Here is a 22,361-nt window from a genome sequence, read left to right as displayed (position 1 = left end):
GTTCTTGTTCTTTTTGTTGTTGTGACCGAGAGTGTACCATCTGACTCCATGACAAAACGCTAAGTTTTCATTTTCGTGGAGAAGTAATTTTCTTCGCCTGTGTCAACCTGTCGACGGTTCGTTGTATGGTGGCGCTCCGGTAGGCTTCCCATCTTATTTGATTCTCCAAGCTGCGCTGAATTTCGTCCTCCTTAGCAAAAGGCATCATCTGAGTCAGGGAGAATAGGAAAAGGAATTAGAGAGATGTTAAGAAGGAAGAATAAAGGTTTGATTCTTAGTGTCCTATCCTGCAGGACTGGAATGAAATCAGTGTCTTGTGAAATGGCTTCAACTGAGATGGATTTCACTATTGTCATCCTGGAGTGTCATTGGATTTGCCGTCGTATTCAACCACTTTCATTCTTAGTTTAACTTCTTGTCCAATAACGCTCGTCTTATTTGTACACCTGTATGTTTGCTTCTTTTTTTCATATCACAATAAACATTACATTTTTTATATCTCACAACTTATTTTTTTAAATAGTTATTTACAGGTCTATAATTTTCCGTGAAAATGGCAAGGACAGAGATACATAACATTCTCCAAATAGCTTACCATAGTGACTGAAAGGATCATACAATTCGTGAGATTTTGTCCAGGCCTGACAGTTCAAGTGACGTAACACAAGCGATGTTTTCCCATTCTTAAAACGACCTCAAGGAAGATTGTGAGACACTTGCAAAAATTGACTGTAGAGTGTATAATATACATTTATGATACTTTATCATGTCTATCTGCCACATGGATGTGAGCGTCGAATCCGCGAGATCATTTTTAAACATTTCAATAGATTTGTCTCAACAAGAGAGCGTATGGAAGTTATAATGGCAATGTTTTCTAAACATCATGAAATGTCAATGACAGGATGGCGGGAGTACGTCTGATCACCGATCATTTAGCTACACACCGAAATCTTCACACGGTGCAGCATGTCGTCTGTTGCGTGTTGTAGGAAGAATTGTTTGGACATGACCATACACTCGGCTCCATGACTGACCAAACTCAGGCTTGGCTGCTCACTGAACAGGACATCAACCAGACCCTGAATTATGATAAACAATTCATTGCATCTCCAAATGTGGCTAACGAACATAAATTAAATCAACATTTACACAAGCAAAGGGATAGTTGCTTGTAGCCCGACTTTACGAGCCCATTAGTTTTTATAACCTAGCTTACAAACTGCTATTTTATGAGCGGCCTCGTGTAGTACAAATCATGAACTAATCATCAAATTATATAACATACTGTCATACCATGTGTTCAATATCAATCAAAAATTTATATTTGTTTGTTGCGTGGCGTCTGATTGCCCCCTAATACTTCCTAAAAACGTAAATAATTAAATTAGATTCGCACACACAAGCATCCATTCATACATTCATCCATTAGAAGTGAATACTAAAATATTTTTCACTGGCTGAAGCCATGAACACTGCAGAAACAAGCACGGTACATCTTTGTTGTAAAGAACTGTTGTTCTGTTGTAAAGAACTGTAAAGAACTGTAAAGTAATGATATGTATCCTATATTCTTTACCTGGTCGAATAAATAATAATAATGAGAAGAATTAACAGAGTAGGTCTACAGTCTTAGATTACTAAGATCTATATGTTGGGTATCTGATGGAAAACATAAAAAGGAAGAAGAAGTGACAGGAGTAATAAAATAGAATGAGAACACACGTAGACTGAAGGTGTATACACTACTCAAAAATGTTAAGGATCACGTCAGAGACTTTTGTATCACTTCACGTAGTCAGCTGTTGCCCATAAAAACCCACATTCCATGAGGTGCAATGATTCAAGAGACAATTATGCAACATTAACTGAAACATGGCCCAGATGTGAAACTGAATATAATGTGTTTGAGGTCATTCCAGGACAGTTGAATTGAGAATTCCCAAAAGTAAAATACCTCGTAAAAAAAAAAAAAAAAAGTTATACACAAAAGAAAAAGTGGTCCTTAACCTTTTTTTTTTTTTTTTTTTTTTTTGGTGGTATATCAGATAGATAAGACAGATAGATAGATATACAGATAGATAGATGGATAGATAGATAGATAGATAGATAGATAGGTATATGCTATAGATATATAGATCACTGTAAATAGATAGATAGATAGATGGATACAAAAATAGATAGCGATCGAGAGAGAGAGAGAGATATTGAATTAGCAAGATTAGGAAGAAATTAGTTACTCACAAAGACGCCCCCTCGCTGTAGAGTTTGGATAGATACAAAGACAGAGCGACATCCAGTCTCCTCTTCTTCCTCCAAGAGATTCGACCTCAACACTGGATTCTGCCATCCAATACAGTCAATAGTAAGAGGTATTAATTAAACTCGTCGGACAGTTTACTAGTAAAGTGATACAGTGCACTCCCGTTATAACGAACATGGTTATAACGAAATTCCTTTTAAAACGAAGTAAAAAATCAGGCCGCAGCATTATCCACTCTATGTATTCTTATTGTTTATTTGTTCGGTTACAACGAAATTTCGATATAACGAAAGAAAATTGCGAGTCCCGAGGACTTCGTTATAACAGGAGTTCACTGTAATAGCAATGGCTTTGACGCTCAGCACAATGGTAAGAAACCAAGTCTTACCTTCCTGTCTACAGCAGGTTTGTTGAGATCATCGGCAAAGGTTCGTTGAGGGCCGTACCTTGGCAGCTCATCATCTGTAATTATGATGAATTGTATATTGACAATAGTATGCAAGGTTGGAGTATTCGAGTATTATCAATATCATCCTTATAAATAAACCATTGTCATTATAAAAACCCTCACTATACAATCGCTATTAATATTACCATTGTCATAGTTACAGTATTATCATCATAGATGCCATTGTTTTTGTTTTGTTTGTTTTTTCTTCTTCTTCTTCTTCTTCTTCTTCTTCTTCTTCTTTCGTTTGAGACGGCTATGCAATATCACCAAGCCGCAAAATCATTCTCTGGTATTGCTAATTTAATCCATTTATTTTCGCAGTTAATATAACCGTCATTATGAAAAACGTGAATTACATTTTCATCAGTTTCTCAATCCCATTTTATTTATTTATTTTTTTTATTTTTTTTATTTTTATTTTATTTATTTATTTATTTTTTTTTTTTTTTTTGGGGGGGGTTAAAGTTCTGTTCAGACCCTCACCCGTTCTTGAAAGCTATATCAATTTCTTTTAATTCTATCCTTCTTTCATCTTTTTATTATCTCGTCCAATCTTTATTGTATTGTTGCCATGACTACGTACCACTATGATTCTCCTCCATTTCAATGAGTGGAAACAAAGATTCCTTCATCTCCGTGAGAGCTCCAGCTTCTTCCAGCTCCTCCATCCATCTCTCTTCCTGTCGCTCCTCCTCCATCTCAGCCACCTCCTCCTCTGCGGTCTGACCAGGAGGATTTTGACGATCAACGATGTTGGCACTTTTTAAACCACAAACTCTTCATTCCAAATGATTCGTGTAATTGCTTAAGGAAAGTGTTCCTCGTTAAACAGTGTTAATTTAAAGGTCACTCGTCCACAGTCATGAAGTATAGTTGAGTGATGGTGATAACAATGTGAACCCAGAGGTTAAAATTCATAATGCTAAGTTACTGTTGTTTTGATAAAACATTTTATCTTGACCAAACGAAGGATACAAGTTTCTGAATGGTTACATGAATCTATTCCGTCAAAGTGTATAGTTTGGCTTTGATGATACAGCTACTATGCACTTACCATGAGCATCGTGGAGGTGCGGCTTTTGGCGGGAATGATGGCCTTGGTCAATTCAGCGTTCATCATGAGGTAAGGCAGGTCCATGCCTCGCTTGTACAGCGACTCTCTGTGCGCACGAGCAGCGATCATCCGCCGGGTGAGAAACGATTTCTCTCGATCAACCAGGTATTGCTCGTGTCTTGATATCGATAGCCGGGATCCTTACAAATTCATATATGATATTTACATGTACCTTTATCAACGCAGATAATACATCGTATTTTTAGAGACAAAAGTTTATTCAAAATGTAAATTATCCGCTTATTAGTGATATGATCTATCATATCAATCGTTATCTATTAAACAGAGATATGAAACAATTTAGATCAAAGAAATCTTTCCATCCAGAAGCCTATATAGAAAGGGTATTCAACTAACGCACGACACTGAATGTCGCAAGATTTGATTTCTATATCTATTCATGTTTGTCTGTTTATAGGGAGAATAGTATGACTCGTATCATGTCTTCAAAGAACGAGCATAGCCTTGTCATATATTCCATGGAAAAACAGTGGGCAAAATCAAGTTGGGTATACAAGACTCTCTTGTAACAGTATACTTGATACTTTTATCCTATCGAAAACTCACGTTTGTCAGTTTTGGGCTTCTTTGGATGTGATTCAGGCTCCACATATTTCAGTTGTTTCAGAACAGAGCAGCTTCCCTGAAAGACACAACAGCGATGGCATCGTCTTTGAAAAATGTTTGAAAAATAAACAAAATCAGCCAATAGAATGACTCAGATACCAAATCAATTGTCAAAGTTCTTCTTTACAATGATAAAGCGATAAGAGCAACATAATTATTTCGTGCGATGAAAGAGTTGATCTATAGGACAGACTCCCGAGCAGACATGGCAGACGCGTGTATAATCAACATGATCAAAGTGTGTGATGAGGAAAAATGAAGCGTGTTTAAAGTGTGAAATAAGAGTTAGAATCATTCAAGTGAAAAAAAAAACAACTTTTTGCTGCATTTTTCAAAGTCACATTCACTCTCATCTCATTATCACTATCACAATTTTAATCTATAGGAAGTACCACGTATGTCGTTCTTGTTTCGGTGTTTCTACCTCGTAAACTGTTTAACTTTTCTAAAAATCGATGAGCAATGCAAGTAGTGACAGAAATTAATATTTCTTCACAATAACGTTACAGAATTAATGTTGTTTTCAATAGAGATTGACATTTGATTGAGTAGCTCTGAAAGGGTAAAGTTATATGCTTTAATAGAGTGAAGGCGAAAGGTTGCTGTGACATATATAATACATATGTCACCTATTTTGCGATATACCAGAGAAGTTGCTGGTCTCACCTACCGATTTAATGACGTAAATCCATTCGGAAAATTTGCTGTCTCTCACAAGGACCGTATTCTTCCTGCATAGGAGTAAAATCAGATAAAACAGTGGCAAAATACTATGCTTCAGAGAGCGACATTTTGAGGATCTCTTGAAGATAAGTTTGTCATACCGATTAAACGAGAAGGTACCTAAACTCGTATATTTGACAGGCCAGATAATCATTGTTAGCAGCATTTGACTAGATTTGGGTCTAATCATGGAGCTACTATAGTAGCTCCATTTGATCTAACGTTGCAACATTAAAACTATAGAGTCCCTTGCTATGGAATGAAATACCACATAGGATAAATTAATTCAAGAAAGTCGTATCTATTTGATTCATATAACTTGCAATGACCTTGCCAAGCAATGTGTCATCTTATAATGTATGTGTGTGTGTGTGTGTGTGTGTGTGTGTGTGTGTGTGTAAATCTGAATTATTTTGTCATCAGGGAACAACTTCAAATAAGGCTATTAGTCTTCCTGTTGAGCCCTTATACTGTTTTGATTATCTCTTTGCATTTTTATTCTTTGTTGTTGTTGTTGTTTTCTGCCCTCTATTCGTCTATAGTAAGTGGTAGTCAGGAGTAAAGTTGTATGGTTGTCAATGTGCCAATGTGCTTTTGTTTCGTACAGCCTTCATTGCGTTATGTTTTTACGAAAATGTTAATAAAAACCTGAACTTGATAACAGCCGCGCGAAGATTCAAACATATATCCCAAGTTAGTGTTGATCAAGGAGGTATATGTCACTTTGTTGATTTGAACATTATTCCTATGATATTGGAACAAAAGTCAATGTACATTTTGAGAGGTGAATATTAATCTAAGGGTACCTGCCTGTATGCAGGACAGTAAAGTTGTGATAATGTTAATCGCTATACAGTCATATCAACACACGTAGTTGACTTCATTGAACCGAGCAGAGAACACTTAAATCTCTTACATTATTGTCGATGCCACTCTCCCTTACACTGAAGGCTAATCATCAAACATTTACTGTAATAATTATTAAAAAAAAAAAAGAAGAAGGCAAACAAAAACAACAATATATTATATGATCCTCACCTGAAGAAGTTGAAGACGCATTTCTTCGGATTTTTCTCGATGTTTTTCAGAGGCCACTCCTTCAAGAAATTCACACTCCTGCCGAAGAGAAGAAGCAGTAAACTGTATTAGCAAGAGAACATCGCAACATCGCGTCTATACAAAAACAATTTGATGAATGTGGATTATTGGCACTGATTATAAAAAAAAGACTAGCCTAGTAATCATATAAAATGATTAGGTAATAGGTCTACATTTGAAACCATGTCGTGAACTGAAAACATGTTGACGATCAAGTATAGATAACAAAAATAATATGAATATGCAAGGTGATTCACAGTGCACGAATTGATCTTATTCGTTTGTTCGTGCATTCATTTCTTGTTTATCAATCTTTTAAATTATTTATTGAGCCCTGTAAGAAGGGTTATGTGTTTGGATTCATACTCGTTTTTTGAGATATTGCTGTAATATCAGAAGTGTTCCATAGAATTGACATGAATAAAAATGCGGATCTTATGCACTCATCAGGTCTTGCTCACAAAGCTCATAATATCTTTAATTTCAATGGAAGTCTGTAACTTCTACATTCGATACATCATTCAAATCCTTTTGAAGATGTGACGTAGACAGTCATAAAATGTACTACCGATTTCAAAAATATACTATTAGGGTAGAAGAACGATTAAATTTTGATATAGCAGATCAACTTTTTTAAGGAAGCTGCTGACTCACTCCGAAAGGAAAAAAATTGGTACTCCAAGCACGAATGTCACCAGTCTGAAGTATATCTTGATTGTATTATCGTTCAACGCGATGGGGTATATTTGAAAAAAAAAAAGTTTTATTTGAAAATTTACCTCATAAACTCCAATGTCCCAGGATCTTGAAGCACTTTGTAATTCCCAGACATGACGATGTAAATGAAGTCCTGCAAGGCAACCCATCACAATTCCATGAAAGATTAATGACATCTTGATCTACACTTTGGATAAAGTCTGGATATAAGAAGATGTTTTCAGCACTGCTCGAACAGCACCTAATGAATAATAATAATAATAATAATAATAATAATAATAATAATAATAATAATAATAATAATAATAATAACAATAATAATAACAATGATAATAACGATAATAATAAAATAATGTATAGTTAACATTTACCTCCAAAGCAGACCACACATTGGTCACCTTCTCTTAAATCTTTGAATTAGCCAGTTTAGTTTATACTAACAGAAATATGACGCAATGAAGTTATGAATTTTATGTGTACAATATCTAAAGAAAACAAAATAAAGAAACTTTTTTTTTTTTTTGGAGGAACCTAAAGCGTTGACTTTAGTATTTTTTGTCAAACTTCTTACCTCGGCCGAGATGACATACATTTCCACAGCCTCCCTCGAGGAAACACTTGAGGTCCGCTTGCTGTGATTCAAGATAGCCAGTTCCTTATTGGCGTAGAGGAGTATAAGGAGTGAGGCCGGGGGGGGGGGGACGGGGGAGGGGGAATGACAGGGAGAGATGTGCAGGATATCAAACATATCAAGGTGTATAAGTTTGTAGATGGAAAGAGGGCTGAATGCTAATATGGTCGCAGTGTGTATAACTGACTATTGATCACTATTCTCATAATTATGTGGCAGAGGGACCGAGAGGGTTGAATCCAATTTTCTTTCTTGCATCATTAGACGTCATAGAAGAAGAGGGTTTTTATTATATGGAGCTTTTCTATGCAGGATATAATTTTATCATTGCAAAATATTTTACGTAAGGAATATTACGTTTCCGTTCTAAAAATGGAAGAAAGACAGAGAAAGACTTTGACTTGACTTTGTTGATGCAGTATCAAAGAGGAAGACCAAGACACAATGAGGCGGATATACCGAGAATAATAAATCTCACACCCAATTAAGCAATACTTACCCCAAAACTATCACCCCTCAGGAGAATGGCTAGAATCTTTGGCTTGATGTCACCTGGGACTGATACACTCACCAAAGCTGTCAGGGAGAAGGATGGTAATCAGAGAATATTTCACAAAAGAATTCATTTTAATTACAGTCGACCTTTTAGTTGAAGTGACCAAAAAAATATTCTTCGATTTACGTGGATTTCGACTTACAAAAAGAGTTAACATGCATTATTATGTATGTGTGTATCCATCTGGGATCGATTTTTCATCCAATCAGTCATTTTTTTTTTCCGACTTGTGCGAGGCTGCTTTCAATGAGGTTGACTGTAACATGGTAAGTGCGACGGTACTTTCATCCATGGGAAGAAAAGGTAAATTATCTCTCGTGTCGCTGATCTCTGACCACTCATTATTTAGCGACACCAGGGCAGCTCGATACAAAATTTTGTAACTATATATGAAAGAGAGAAAGATAAACATTTCACTCCAGAGTTGAATCTGCTGCTTTATATGTAAAGAAAATAGAGACATTTGTGAGTGTCGCGCGTTACTATGATTACACTGACCTACCTGACCCAGAAAGAATGAAGTAGAAAGCATCTGGGGCGTGACCCTCTCGAACGATAACACGATTGGGTCCGTACGATTCGTACCAGCCGACACGAGCGATGCTGCTTTGCATAGCGGCCGGGTATTCTCCGAGGGAGGAGAGATCCCGAAGAGCCATCTCAACCTGATAATAATTGTAATTATGATAATAATTGTCAATTTATACTGCGCAGTTTCTATGAAGCATACTCAAAATGCGCATAACAATAAGATATAGTTCAAAGAAAAAAAAAAACCACACCCAAATATAGAAAATAATGCAATCTGATAACATAACACTGACAATATTCAATGACATTATAATCAGCACCGTTGACGGTGTTATTCTTTTGATTACGATATATGACATGTATCGCTTCAATATTCCTATGATACTATTATGACTACATATTTGCCAAAATAATTTACACATTATTACTATGCCTACTAACATTGTAACTATACATCGGGTATAGTATAACTATAGTCGTAAAAATGTTGCGACTCAAGTTTAGTACAACTAGAATTGTGTTTACAATGTGTTTACAGTTGATGAGCTAAATTTGCATGCTATGTGACCATTTTGGAATATTGTGTGTGTGTGTGTGTGTGTGTGTGTGTGTATCTTGTTCATAATTCGGCATAGGGAACTTTGCAGCGGCTTTGCTGTGACAACTTCGGAATGTAACATGATTGTAATATCGTTACTTACGTGTTTATTATCTTGTTCTGTTCGAGATGATGCCGATTTCTGAAGAATCCGTTTCGTCTCAGTCGTTAGTCGCCACTTAAAGGTTGATAAAAGGGAGAAGCGTTATTCGAGTTTTTAGTCTATATATTATGATGTGCCTATTCATTTCCTTGCAAACACCATCAGTGTCATGAATTACTTCCTAAATCAGTATGATCAGTAAAGTAGTTTAAGTAACGCGTTAAAGTTCAGGGAGAGTGTCGTCATCGGGCTTCCATTTGTTTTTCCCTGTGTATACTCTTCCTTCCGCGGAAGCAGAATAAAAGAGAATCATTATAAATGAGCGTATTGTCTAGCGGATGAAAATATCATGAAGTTTTATTCTTAATGAGCCACCAACAAGTTACATTCGAAGTTTATCAAACGTATGATTGAAGTTATGCATAACTACTGAAAATATAGATCATTTTGACTCGTGGTTAAGAACATTTTACGCTGTCGCACTTGGAAGGTGCACACGACACAATATAACACGAGCTACAACTACCACGTTCCCCTTTTACATCGGGTTTTCCCCATTTCGAATCTTGAGTAATGATTTGAATTGTACATTTCTAACGATTGTCGCCAATCGTCTCGTACAAATTTACCTTTTTCTTCGCCTTGTACTCTGTGACGTCAAACATAAGGTCATCTCGCTGGCGGTCTGACACCAGGTGAGCGACGCTCAGCTCAAATTGTCTATTTAATGGAGATTGATTTAGAAAAAACAACACCATCATTCACACTGCATCGAAAGGAACTATAACGAGTAGTTTCATTCATCAGATATAGCGTTAAGACATCTAATAATGTTCTCAAATTTGATGTTAGAAAAGCATTACTGTGGACTCCCGTTTTAACGAAGTCCTCGGGAAGGGCAGTTTTCTTTCGTTATATCAAAATTTCGTTATAACCGAACAAATAATCAATAAACAACAAAGAGTGGATAATTTTCCGGCCTGAATTTTCGTCTTAACTGGACAAATCTGCTGGAATTTTGTTATAACTGTGTTCGTTATAACGGGACTGCACTGTACAGATTTTAAGAAGTATTAATGTCACTGAATCATTTGCGATATTACGCTTGAAATGTGAGCCATCAAACGTAAGTACATTTTATTTAAAAAATGAAACAAAACGAGATTGACAACTTTATAAATACTAAGTAGGCCTACATTGACCCGGCAATGTTCCAAATTTCACTCACATTCTAACTCGGTTTTTTTTTCTTCTTCTTCAGTTTGTATTCACATACAACCAATCAAAATGAAGCCGATGATTCTCGGAGCTGTATTATACGTGTGACCACGATCGGTGCTTACCCAGTGTCCACATAGTGAATGGCGCAGATTCGTCGTACGACGACCGCTAGTCGGGCTACGATGCGAAACAATCTTGACAGCTGCTGCTGCATTGTGGGGAATTTATGACGACAAAATCACAAAGAGAAGTCTATCGAAAATTGACCATTTTATATGTGCTCGAGAGACACAAAACAAAACACCTGATTATCTTCACTCCTCTGATGCATCGATGTCATACGACTTGTTTGTTTGTTTGTTGTTGTTGTTGTTGGGTTTTTTTTTTAATCCAACATGCAGTAATATTCTAATCTCTTTCAGGTAATTTGAAGAGTTATACCGTTATCACAGTACATCTGAAATTGCCTGTAACTGTTGTGAACAGAATGATAATTGAGATACATGCACGAGAAATATAACTGAGGTTATATATATACATATATATATATATATATATATATATATATATATATATATATATATATATATATGTATTAAAAAAAGTGCTGACAACTGCTTATCTAACAGTGGCGAGCCAATGGAGTAAAATGGAGTCAAAGGGGCCTTAATTTTTGATCCTATCAGAATCTCCATCAGAGGCAAAATGACAAACATGCAGGCTAAGCAACAACATACGTCAACACATGGCTGTGACGAAGATTCTGCTAGGATCGAAAGCTCAGGCCCCATCTGTAGTTAGTATTAAGAGATTTTAAGCGATAAACTACTGTAGATGTTGCCAAATATTTGTACCTTTCTCTTTTCCCGTCTTTTTCTCTGTCTCTGTTTTTTAAACATCGTGGCTGCGCTGACTGCTGCGAACACGTTCTGATACTCTGTGACTCCATGATGTTCGTCATCTCGACTCGAGATCGATGATTCCGACTTCCGCTTTGATTTGGTCCTGTGCTGAACCGCATCGCTCATCGTTGACGGTTTAGAACTTGACAGTCTATTCCTAATTGCCGATTTCGCTACATTTCGCCATTTTGAAACGCCACTGGCAACTACCGGGACATCACCTCCACTCTTCAATGCGTCATCTGGGGAGGGTTTGATAAAGGCTTCTTCAATTGAGGTGGATGATAAAGTGGTGTTATTGATTACGCTGGATGAAGCATCCTTTTGTTCGTCTACCTCATAGTTTTTAACGTCCAATTTTTGCAGCTCAGAATCCAGTGCTGAAGACATCAAAACCAGCTGCCTACGATCTCCTCCTGGTTTAGCTTCTTCTCTTGTCCGAGGAACGTGCAGACGATGTGGAGTAGCAGTTTGTTTCGGTTGCCGCCTACTGATGGTTGCAGTCGTAGAAGAATTAGAGACAACCTTTGACAAATATCCCGAGTATTTTCCTTTTGACATTTTGCTGTGATCAGGAGGTATATCAATGGCCATCTTAGACTCTTTAACAACGCTTAGAGATGGGAAGGATTTTTGGTTAGATGATATGGTGTGACTTCGAATAGCACCTCGAAGTCGTGCTTGCTTCCGTTTTCTGTCGTCTTTCCCGTCTAGGATTTTAAGTGTTGAGCGAATGTTCTGCAGACGATATTCGGGATCGAGTCGTGTTGCCATAGTGATCAAAAGATGATGTATCTCCTCAGTAGGCCTATCGTGTGTGATGCAATCTGATTTACGGCAACACCTATTTTTCTTTATCAATCAGCGTTAAGTCTACCAGTTCATGAAACAAACTTCACTGAAACACAGAACAAGGCACTTTGATGAGGTCTTCCGTAAAGCTCATAAAGATAGATTCAAACTCGGAAATTTGACCGACAAAAGTCCTTTTGACTAGGCATTCATAACTTTCTTTTATTTCATTTAGGAAAGTAAACCGGGACAATACCCAGGCTATCACCCAGGGTTATCACACTAATCATCATTATTATGTCAAGTGCCATAATAATCAACTACGTGTGTAGTTGATTGTAATTGCTTATCCGTACATAGATCTTACAAGCTCAGATGTATGGCGATGCTTTGAATATTCTTTCTTGCTGTTGGATCCACTGTAACACATGAATAGACCACGATCGACGCTACATCTCCCGCTAGATGTCTCTTCCCACACGAGTCACAGAGGACAAGGGGTAGCTCAATTCCTACACGAATATCTTCATCGTTTCACGCAGCTTCACGTTTGGCTGGACACCAGCCATGGGGCTTTGATTTCTCCTCTTCAGCCTATTATACAGCAAGGAGTATTCCCGGAGTGTATGACATCTCCTACCAAAGCTTCCACGAGGGGTCAAACAAAATAGAAAAACATTGGTCCTGTCCAAAAACATACAAATCCAGCAATGCGGAAAACACGTTGATCAAAGTAATACCTCTGTTTTGAAAGAATTCGTTGCCTAAATTCTACTCTTCAGTTATTTTGCTATGCATTGTCTTGGATGTCGCACTGCAACACACAAATTATCTGACTCAAAGAACAGCCTGTGATCTGAAAAAACAAATACGATACTACAGGTTTGTTTGAGTAAAGTTTTTAAATTCCGTTATACTGAACGACTGAGGATTATTTTGATAACGAACCGACAGAGTTAAACACTAATCAGATAATTTTGTGGTGCGATAGAGATTTATCGTTCTAGAGAGAACGTTTCCATGGTGACCAGGGGTTAGTAGCCTATCATACAAACCTAGCTAGACATACATCCACACAACACACAAACAAAACGCACAAACATACACACATCCCTGGTAATACATCATGCTGTATAGGAGATGTTGAAGTGACAATTATGTAGTGGACCCAGAGGGTGTCCGAAATCTGATTATTTTGAAACTGCATCACGATGGCTGGAATATTATTGCTTTATATATCTTTCCCCTCCCCTCTTCTTTCTCTCTCTCTCTCTCTCTCTCTCTCTCCCTCTCTCTCTCTTTATCTATCTATTAATCCACCCATCCATCTATCTTTCTATCTACCTATCTATCTATCCATCTATGTATGTATGTATGTATGTATGTATGTATGTATGTATGTATGTATGTATGTATGTATGTATCTATCTATCTATCTATCTATCTATCTATCTATCTATCATATCGACAAAGAGAAGCTATTTTACAGAGTCAGCGATCATTAAATTCCCATCGGCAGCTTTCTAGCTTCATTCACTTCGTTACAATCTTCAACATTCTTTTAGATTTTTTCTCTTCAATTTCGAATATCACTGTTTACTATTCCAACATCACACCAGGGCCCCGTTTCATAAAAGATGTTAGGATGTCAACTCTTGCTAGAATGACAACTTCCCATAGCAACAGCCAATCAGGAAGTTGCATTCTTGTCATTACCATGACAATGCCATTCCAGCCAGAGATGTTATCATATCAACTTTTTATGAAATGGGGTCCTGATTACTGAAACACACGGTCACGCATTCTTCCTCACGCAGACACACAAAAAACACACGAGCGGTCATTCACAATATCACCTAGGTTTTCATTATCGATATACAATGTGAACATGTAATCCCAATCAAGCTTGAACTCCTCCTCTCTAGTGTTCCCCCATTCACTAGAATACGATTTTAGGACCAGGGTTGCCAACATCCACACTTTAGAATCACTAGGTTCCAAGAAGCATTCAGAGGGTTACAGAATGTGTATCACAACTAGCAAACAAACATCAGGGAGACAAACTCTTGTCAGGATATGAAGATACAGTCAAACCTGCTTTAGAGAGCACCTGTCTATAACTTCCACTCTTTAAATCTCCCTTGGGTAGCCGCTATAAACAGGTTTGACCGTATATCCCAAATTTTCAGACATATATACAGACACAACTCTGCTATACAAGCCACAAGCCATTCCAGTAATGGTAAGAAGGCATAACGCTGATTAAAGGGGTATTCTAGATGATTATTATCATTTCACATCCTGTAGTACATAAATCTAAAGTGCTGTGTATAGAGTTTTGAATTGTTTGTGGTCCTTGAGCAGACAAACCAACACTCTGATAAGACCCAAAGCAAAATACACTGGACAAGGATGAGGACACAGGAGGCTAACATATTTCAGTAACTTAGCAATGTCATTCCATTACCATGCCGTTTGCTTCACAAGTTCACCCAAGTAGAATGTATTTTTCTTCTGTTCTGCTTCCTTGAGCACCCAATCATGCATTCTTATGTGAAGCTCATACACCATCACTCTCGTTCACTGCAAGTTGTTGTGAATTTTGAAAACATCTTTATTCCTCACCCAAATTACAATAAATTTTGGAACATTGTATACCCAGTTTGACTGATTTATAGATGTTCCGGTAGGGAAAAAAGGTCTAAAAAGCATCTGGAGGTCAAAGACAGTCATTGGAAACCGCATAAAATATACATATAGAGACATTTTACTTTCATTCTTCATTTATTTTGCAATCTTCAGTGTTTTTGTGTTTTTCGTATACGGGTCAAAAACTCACTGAACAGCGGTATGACATAGCTTCAAACATATTGCGTGTTTGCCTGCTTGCGCCATTTATCCAAACAAATGAAGGAAATTAAGTACTCGGAATACTTCATTCATATCAATGACGTCCATAAATATTACATCTGAATAAATATTCCATAAAATAGGTAGACTTCTTACGGTAAGATATGCAGCTTATCATGGCACTGGGTTTTATCATCAAAACATATCAGAGGGAATTCTTTACACCGAATCTCTTCTTCACTTCTATGAAATTTATGACTACTATAAATGGTCTTGTCATGCTTTCTGAAATCTATATACGGCTCTTCCATACATGGAAATGATTGTTGACAACTAATTATCCTATTTCATAATATACACAGTGTGAGTTGTGAGTTAAATCTGAGATCACTTCCATTTGAGATGTCCAAGAGCTCTGTAACTTTCGACTAAAACATCTAATCTAGCAGTTAGCATTTTAGAACTAACTGGCTGTCTCAAAACATACTGAAAATTCTGCAAAATATCTCAAAATATTACTCATATCTGCATAGACTTCAAAAGTGCATGGTAAGCATCATAGCAACAAAAGAAATATTATGTTTCCCAGCACACTGCTTTACGGCTAAACTTAACATCATCCGTTTGATTGTTTTGTTTTCTTTTGTGTTGCTTCCACAGTAGAATGACATTTCTTTTCAATTTCAACAAACACACACACACACACAAACTTTTCAATAGTTGCACTTGAAAATATTTCTGTAGTGAATCGTTTTGTGATCTAGATGTCCTGAGACACACAGAAACATACAAAGAACAAATCCTGAATGCAGGAAGTAAAATTGTGACTGTTGTCACATGACATTGCACAGTTTCATTAACAAGTCCGCCTTGCACATTAAAATATGAACAAATTAAGTCAATATGTAGGCTGGGTGGGAGTGGATCGACAAAATCCTGACAAACCAATTCACAATGCACTTAGATCTGTGATTGTTTTTCCTCATCCTAGGGCAACATACAGACCCTAAAACCTGTCAGAAATTGTTGTATTTCTAACAGTACAAAACAATCCAACACATTCTTTCATTTTATTCTTTTAGCCTCTTATGTAATGTGCTCAAATATATGTTTAATTTCCTTACAACTCCCATCTCCAGCAACCGCAGCTGTGCTGCCTGTATCACAAACTGGTTGAACCTCAAAGCAACAATCAACACGTACACTGTATGCAAACTAAATCCCATCTATCGAGGTAAATAGTGATTGAAGTACACAGCACATCAGCGAGTGTGTACACCACAGCATCTTTGATGTTGAATACACTTTCAACGGATTCCTTTTAATTTGTCAGACAAATCACAAAGACAGCTACAGTAGCATAAGCTCTAGGCTTACTTTGGGAACTGTAGATATTAATGACAATGAACATACACGATTGTAACGTCAAGACATTCTACAAAATGTCCATGGAGTATCGGGCAATGACACAAGGTCCAAGGTCGACTGTAACAGGGGGCAGTGATAATACTAAACTCTAAGTTTCATGTAAGGGTAGGCTTCAGACTAAATTTACAGGACTAATTAAAAGTTCTGTTGACTCAAACTAATATATTAACCATTTACTTTAATAGAAAATGACATTTACAGACTGTTTTGGCATCTGCACTCAAAACCATGTCAAGTTGGTTGCAAATTTCATCAAATATTCAAACAATTACCTAGATTACAACAAATACTATAATGGGCAAGCAAGTTGTCCAAGATTGTCCACGCTGAAGAACAGTCACAGAATACATTTGTCTCACAAAATGGCAAAATTCTTTCATAACTGAGAAATGTTTCATCAAAGTTACATTACATGTGAAATATTTTATTACTTTATGCAAGTATCATAATTGAAAATCTATAAGAGGAAGATTTTCTACTACAAACAATGACAAAGAATTAGAATTTAAAAAAAAAACCTGGGAGATTTTAGATGCTGACTCATAGATAATTTGTGTCAAAGTCACCCATTAGATTTTTGATGACACTTACAGAAAATCTGCTACTTCAGCATAAAAGCAAATTTCATAAAACACAAACAAATTGACAGATAATAACATGTAAGTACAAGTGTACCAGTTTCACAACAAAACAAAAAAGGAAAGAAAAAAGGGATGCAAACCTTCATCTCGATCAGATGTTTCAAGGGATTTTACCCATTCTCCATCTTAATCTCTCACCTTATTCATAGTTCTGGTGCTGTAATCTTATAAATGAGTGAATATCAGCATCAGAATTGCCTCAAATTGAGAGAAACTGTCAGGTGTGTGTGTGGGGGAGGGGGGGCTAATCTTCAGACAACACATTGGACTGATGATACCCTACACCCACTGATTATACCCTTTGATGAAACCCACACCCACTGATTATACCCTATGATGATACCCTACACCCACTGATTATACCCTATGATGATACCCTACACCCACTGATTATACCCTATGATGATACTCTACACCCACTGATTATACCCTATGATGATACTCTACACCCACTGATTATACCCTATGATGATACCATACACCCACCGATTATACCCTATCATGATACTCTACACCCACTGATTATACCCTATGATGATACCCTACACCCACTGATTATACCCTATGATGATACTCTACACCCACTGATTATACCCTATGATGATACCCTACACCCACTGATTATACCCTATGATACCCTACACCCACTGATTAAGATCTGTGTTCCTCCTGACAGTATAATGAATGACCATTTCATGGAAACAAATTCTACTCATCTGGGAGGAATGTAAGTGTTACCTTATAATGCATATGGTCTTCAAAATCTTTTTTTAATGATTTTTACCTCCAATTGGCTCCTGCATGCAATCAGAAATAAATGACAGTGTGCGTTTTTAGCCTGAAAACAAACAATAAAACTAGTTTCTTGTAAAAAACTTTTCTTCAGCTTATACACAGTGTGTCATTGTCCAGAGGTAAGAAAGTGAGACAGGGCCTAATAGCAAAACACTACACATGTTCCCTGTGAATCCAATCAACGACACACAGGATATCAGCTCATCATATGCTGACTACAACTTTTGGTTAAGATTGTCGGCAGAGAACCAGAAGGCCATTATCACAATTTGGGGGTATTAAGTTTCTGGTATCACATTGAAGAGCTCAGTCTCCTCTACATTATGGTCTCAATTTTAAATCATTTTCATTTTCAGAAAAATTTAAGAATCAAAACCAGAAGGGCAGTATTTTACGCAAATATTTCGAACAACGCTTATAAATCCATCCACTTTTAATGAAACAAACTTTTTAGCTATATATATGAAAATTGATTATTTTGTTTGTACTTATGCTCAAATCTTAAAACGTGATACTAGTAGCCCCCTTCTGGTTATCAGCCAACAATAAGCAGTAATAGCTCATAACTCAGTAAATGGTAAAGTTCAACCTCAGGGCTGGACTTTCAAAGTGAGTGGGACCAATGGACTCTCCTGGTTTTAAAAACTTAACTAAAGCCTGAAATGAAATTGATCAATGTGAGTCAGTGACTCGGTGGTAGAACAGCAGTTAGTTGCGTGGATTGTGTAACTTGTACATGAGTGCGTCTTACACAAACAGGAATTTTATCTCACTGTCTTTGGAACCATGGCTTATTTTGACAGAAGCACCTTCCTGACCTTCTACCACTAAGGCATGACTTCAATGAATCTTAGTGGCTTCACATAGTCACATAATAGTTCCTTTGGAATCAGAATGGCATAACTCTTACAGACTTTCCACTGAGCTACTGTATACGCCGAATATTTCGCGAGGTTTTTATTTTCGTGAATTTTGCGAGTCAGGTGCTATTCGCAAAATTAAAGACAAAAGAAAATATTGACTCTGATCCCGATGTGAATGTGACGTACACGTGTACACTTCTCCATTCAGTACAGGACTCCATGATCGTGAATTTAAACACTTGCGAAATTGTCAGAAATTCCTGATTCACCAAAATTTAGATTGGCGAAATATATGGCGTATACAGTATTACCTTCTGGTTGTAACAACAAAGTAATAAGTGCAACCAATCAGGATACTATTGCACATTTTTCTCATAGCATTCAGAATTCTCCGTACCACTTCATTTGAACTTACAGGGTATCATAACCCTGTAATAAATTACTCATTCCCCTTCATCCCAACATCCACAAGTTCTTCACAGAATGAAGCAAAGGCTCACACACATTATCAGGGTGTGTGTGTAGTGTCATCCATATCTGTTCATGCTAATGTCTCCACATTCAGCTTTCTGTTTTACCATGACATGTAGCTACATATTCAATCATTTGCTTCATAATGCCTTCATTTCTGATACGACAAGTTGTTATAATGCACATTTAGCCATTCAAATCCTCATCTTGCATCATGCATAGTTTCACAGTACACAAAGTCTGTCTCCTTAAACTTAAAGTGACGGACTACTTTTTGAAACAGGATAAATTCCCAAGTCTTCATTTCATCTTACAGTACTTTGCCTTGCATTACATTACAGTAATATGCCACATCCCTACAATCACTCCTTCCGATATGTACAGTTTGGCAAAACAAAAATTTATACAAGTACATTTGCCATTGCACTGATACAGTATACCTCTGGTGAATCTTGAAAAGCACAAAGAGTTCAACCTGGCTGGCAATGAATCACAAGTAAATGTACACATAAACCATCAAAATCAAAAAACAAAAACAAAAACAAAACATACTCCTATAAATGTCTGTCAAGTGGTAAATGAAGCAAGTCACAAGACATTACCCACTCACATGATCAAAAGAAATCAAAATCAAAATTGTGTGACATAAATCTGACAAGCACGGTCATCATACAGATAATAACTAGAGTTAGACAAAACAGGTAACATAACTCCTTTCTGTCCTCATTGTAATGCTTTCATGTGTGCTTACATCTTACAATAAGTCTGCTACACTGGTTAAGAGGCTGACATGGTATTTCTGTCACCAACATGGCAACAGAAGAGAACAAATCTTATTGTCCCATATACTACAATCAGTGCTGGCATAACATCAGTACACACATTCTGAGGTCATGTTTAGATGGTGGTCTACCTCTCAAAGAGTTCATGAAAAAGATGAGAGATAATCACTTCAATCTGGCCAGAATGAAACATACTTTCATTCATAATACTTTACAAAGACTTTGATTCACACCAATCCTGGTGTGATTGCAAAATGTAGTTGAACTCAGTTATTGGTATAGACTAATTGAACCTGGTAGTCATATCCAACATGACTTGTATGTTTCGTGCCACTATGCACATGTAAATGCATGCTGTATGTTTTGACTAGTTCATGCCCGCAGCTAAAAAATATCACACATTCAGCACACAAGTGGAACACTGCAGAAATGACATATTTTGCTACCAATTTGGATCGGTACACAGTAAAGTTTGACGCTCTCCTGTGTGTGTGGCATGCTGAGTGCCTGAACATTAAATCTCATTCAGGCTTACTTACAGAGAGAAGTAAAATGAAACACATTTCATACATAAACTACAATGTATATACACATTTCCCTTCTTGAAAAACATAAAAAGAGATCTCAACCTGAAAGACGGCAAACAATTCTGATTAAACTTTAAAAGGATGAAATCTTTGGGGAATTCATCTGAAACACACTGGGAACACACAACTATTTGTGCCAGTACTGACAGTTACATCACATTAATGATCACTTTAAAAAGAGAGAGGAAAAAAACAAACAAATCTTTGATCTAACAAAAAATTGGAAAAAGAAAACATTGCAAGCTGTCATTAAAAACATATAAAATCTGCATCAACATTTTTATCGCAGAAGATCTTTTGATCAGGCTGGAAGCAAATGATTGGAATCTTGTCGGTGGAAATGTGTCTAGACTGGAAGCCTCCAATACTGAAGCAAACTAGAGCAAGACCAGATAATGACTATTAGACTAAAGAGGGAGCCCTTCAGTGCAGTCAATGTTTAGATAAAGGAAGTGAAAGAAAGGCAAAAATCTGAATTTCTTGGAGCAAAATCAGATCGACATCAACATATCATAACACAATTATAGGAATGTCAGTAGACCTATGAAAAATCTTGCCTTTGTGTACTTAAATGTTGTAGTTCTATGATGTAACACGAGTACACAAGAGTGAACTGGAAAAGCAAAATGTAAGAGAAGTAACCACGAGTCATCAAAGGGCAAGTTAAATTAGATAAATTCATATCAAACTTTCTGAAACAATGCTGCCTTGATTTCAATCCTCTCTTAAACAGACTGTGGTCTTTGGGCAACTGTTCATCCTTTCAAACAAAATCTTGCAGACGGATTTCACATGGGGTTATCAAATGAACTTACAAACCGTTGTATACTGTAAAACATGATATATTCGCGGCATGAAATTTTCGCAAATTGGAGCCGACAGCCTTTTTGAAATTTTTGCAAATTACCACTAGCGTTCAATGCATACAGTGTAGACAACAACTCTCGCGTGCATTTTATTTTCGCAAATCTTGGCACTCGCAAAATTTGCGCAATTAAAATGCACGCGAACATTTCTCGTTTTACAGTATGTAATATGTACGTTGTAGATAACTAACTTATCAATTTGGCAGACACCTACATTGGCAGTTTGCAGCAAGCTTTAGCATTAGCAGCAATCAGAACAACTGTGTCAGACTCTATGTCCAGTCTTTTCTACAAATCTTACATTAAAAGTTAACAAAGTAACAGCACACTTCTGCATTTTCTGGCAAAAAGAAGAAAAAGTTTTGTATGGGGTTTGTGCACTGCTGTCTTAACCTGTTGAAGATGGACTGATTTTTGCTACTACACACATTTCCCATAGATACCAGCCCGAGTATACTCAGGACTCATCCTCAACGGGTTAAACTCTGTGCCATATGTGGTGGGATGCTTGAGATGGGAGACAGAGAATTAGAAAGCCCCAAATATTCACCACTTTGATATGATTCATTAATACTCTTTCGCATAATAGCACTTCCATGAATAGGTTTAGAATCAATAGAACTGCACACATTTACCCCATTCAATAGACCAATATGAAAGTGAGGTGTAATTTTTTTCCCTTTAATAAGCTACGGAACAGCTGTTTCAAAAGACTGTATATCTCTTGAATATTAAAAGTATAACTCCCAGA

At 36.8% G+C, this 22,361-nt stretch overlaps 1 protein-coding gene across 1 annotated transcript; it reads right to left on the bottom strand.

Annotated features, from left to right (window-relative positions):
- LOC140238741 (uncharacterized) lies at positions 1 to 12,309 on the bottom strand. The gene is made up of 17 exons (XM_072318637.1): positions 11,488 to 12,309; positions 10,756 to 10,841; positions 10,042 to 10,132; positions 9,413 to 9,487; positions 8,683 to 8,845; positions 8,124 to 8,200; positions 7,565 to 7,648; positions 7,056 to 7,126; positions 6,217 to 6,294; positions 5,126 to 5,186; positions 4,396 to 4,471; positions 3,765 to 3,968; positions 3,298 to 3,429; positions 2,652 to 2,725; positions 2,245 to 2,343; positions 948 to 1,082; positions 1 to 208 (listed from the first exon to the last, which is right to left on the bottom strand). Exons 1-17 carry the CDS (start codon positions 12,307 to 12,309, stop codon positions 68 to 70), a joined length of 2,469 nt encoding a protein of 822 aa, XP_072174738.1. The 3' UTR covers positions 1 to 67.
- Positions 12,310 to 22,361: the final 10,052 nt, after the last annotated feature.

Source organism: Diadema setosum, chromosome 15, assembly GCF_964275005.1.
Source record: "Diadema setosum chromosome 15, eeDiaSeto1, whole genome shotgun sequence".
NCBI lineage: Eukaryota > Metazoa > Echinodermata > Echinoidea > Diadematoida > Diadematidae > Diadema > Diadema setosum.
Note: the sequence above shows the minus strand (reverse complement) of the source record. Positions and strands in the feature narration are given on the sequence as shown.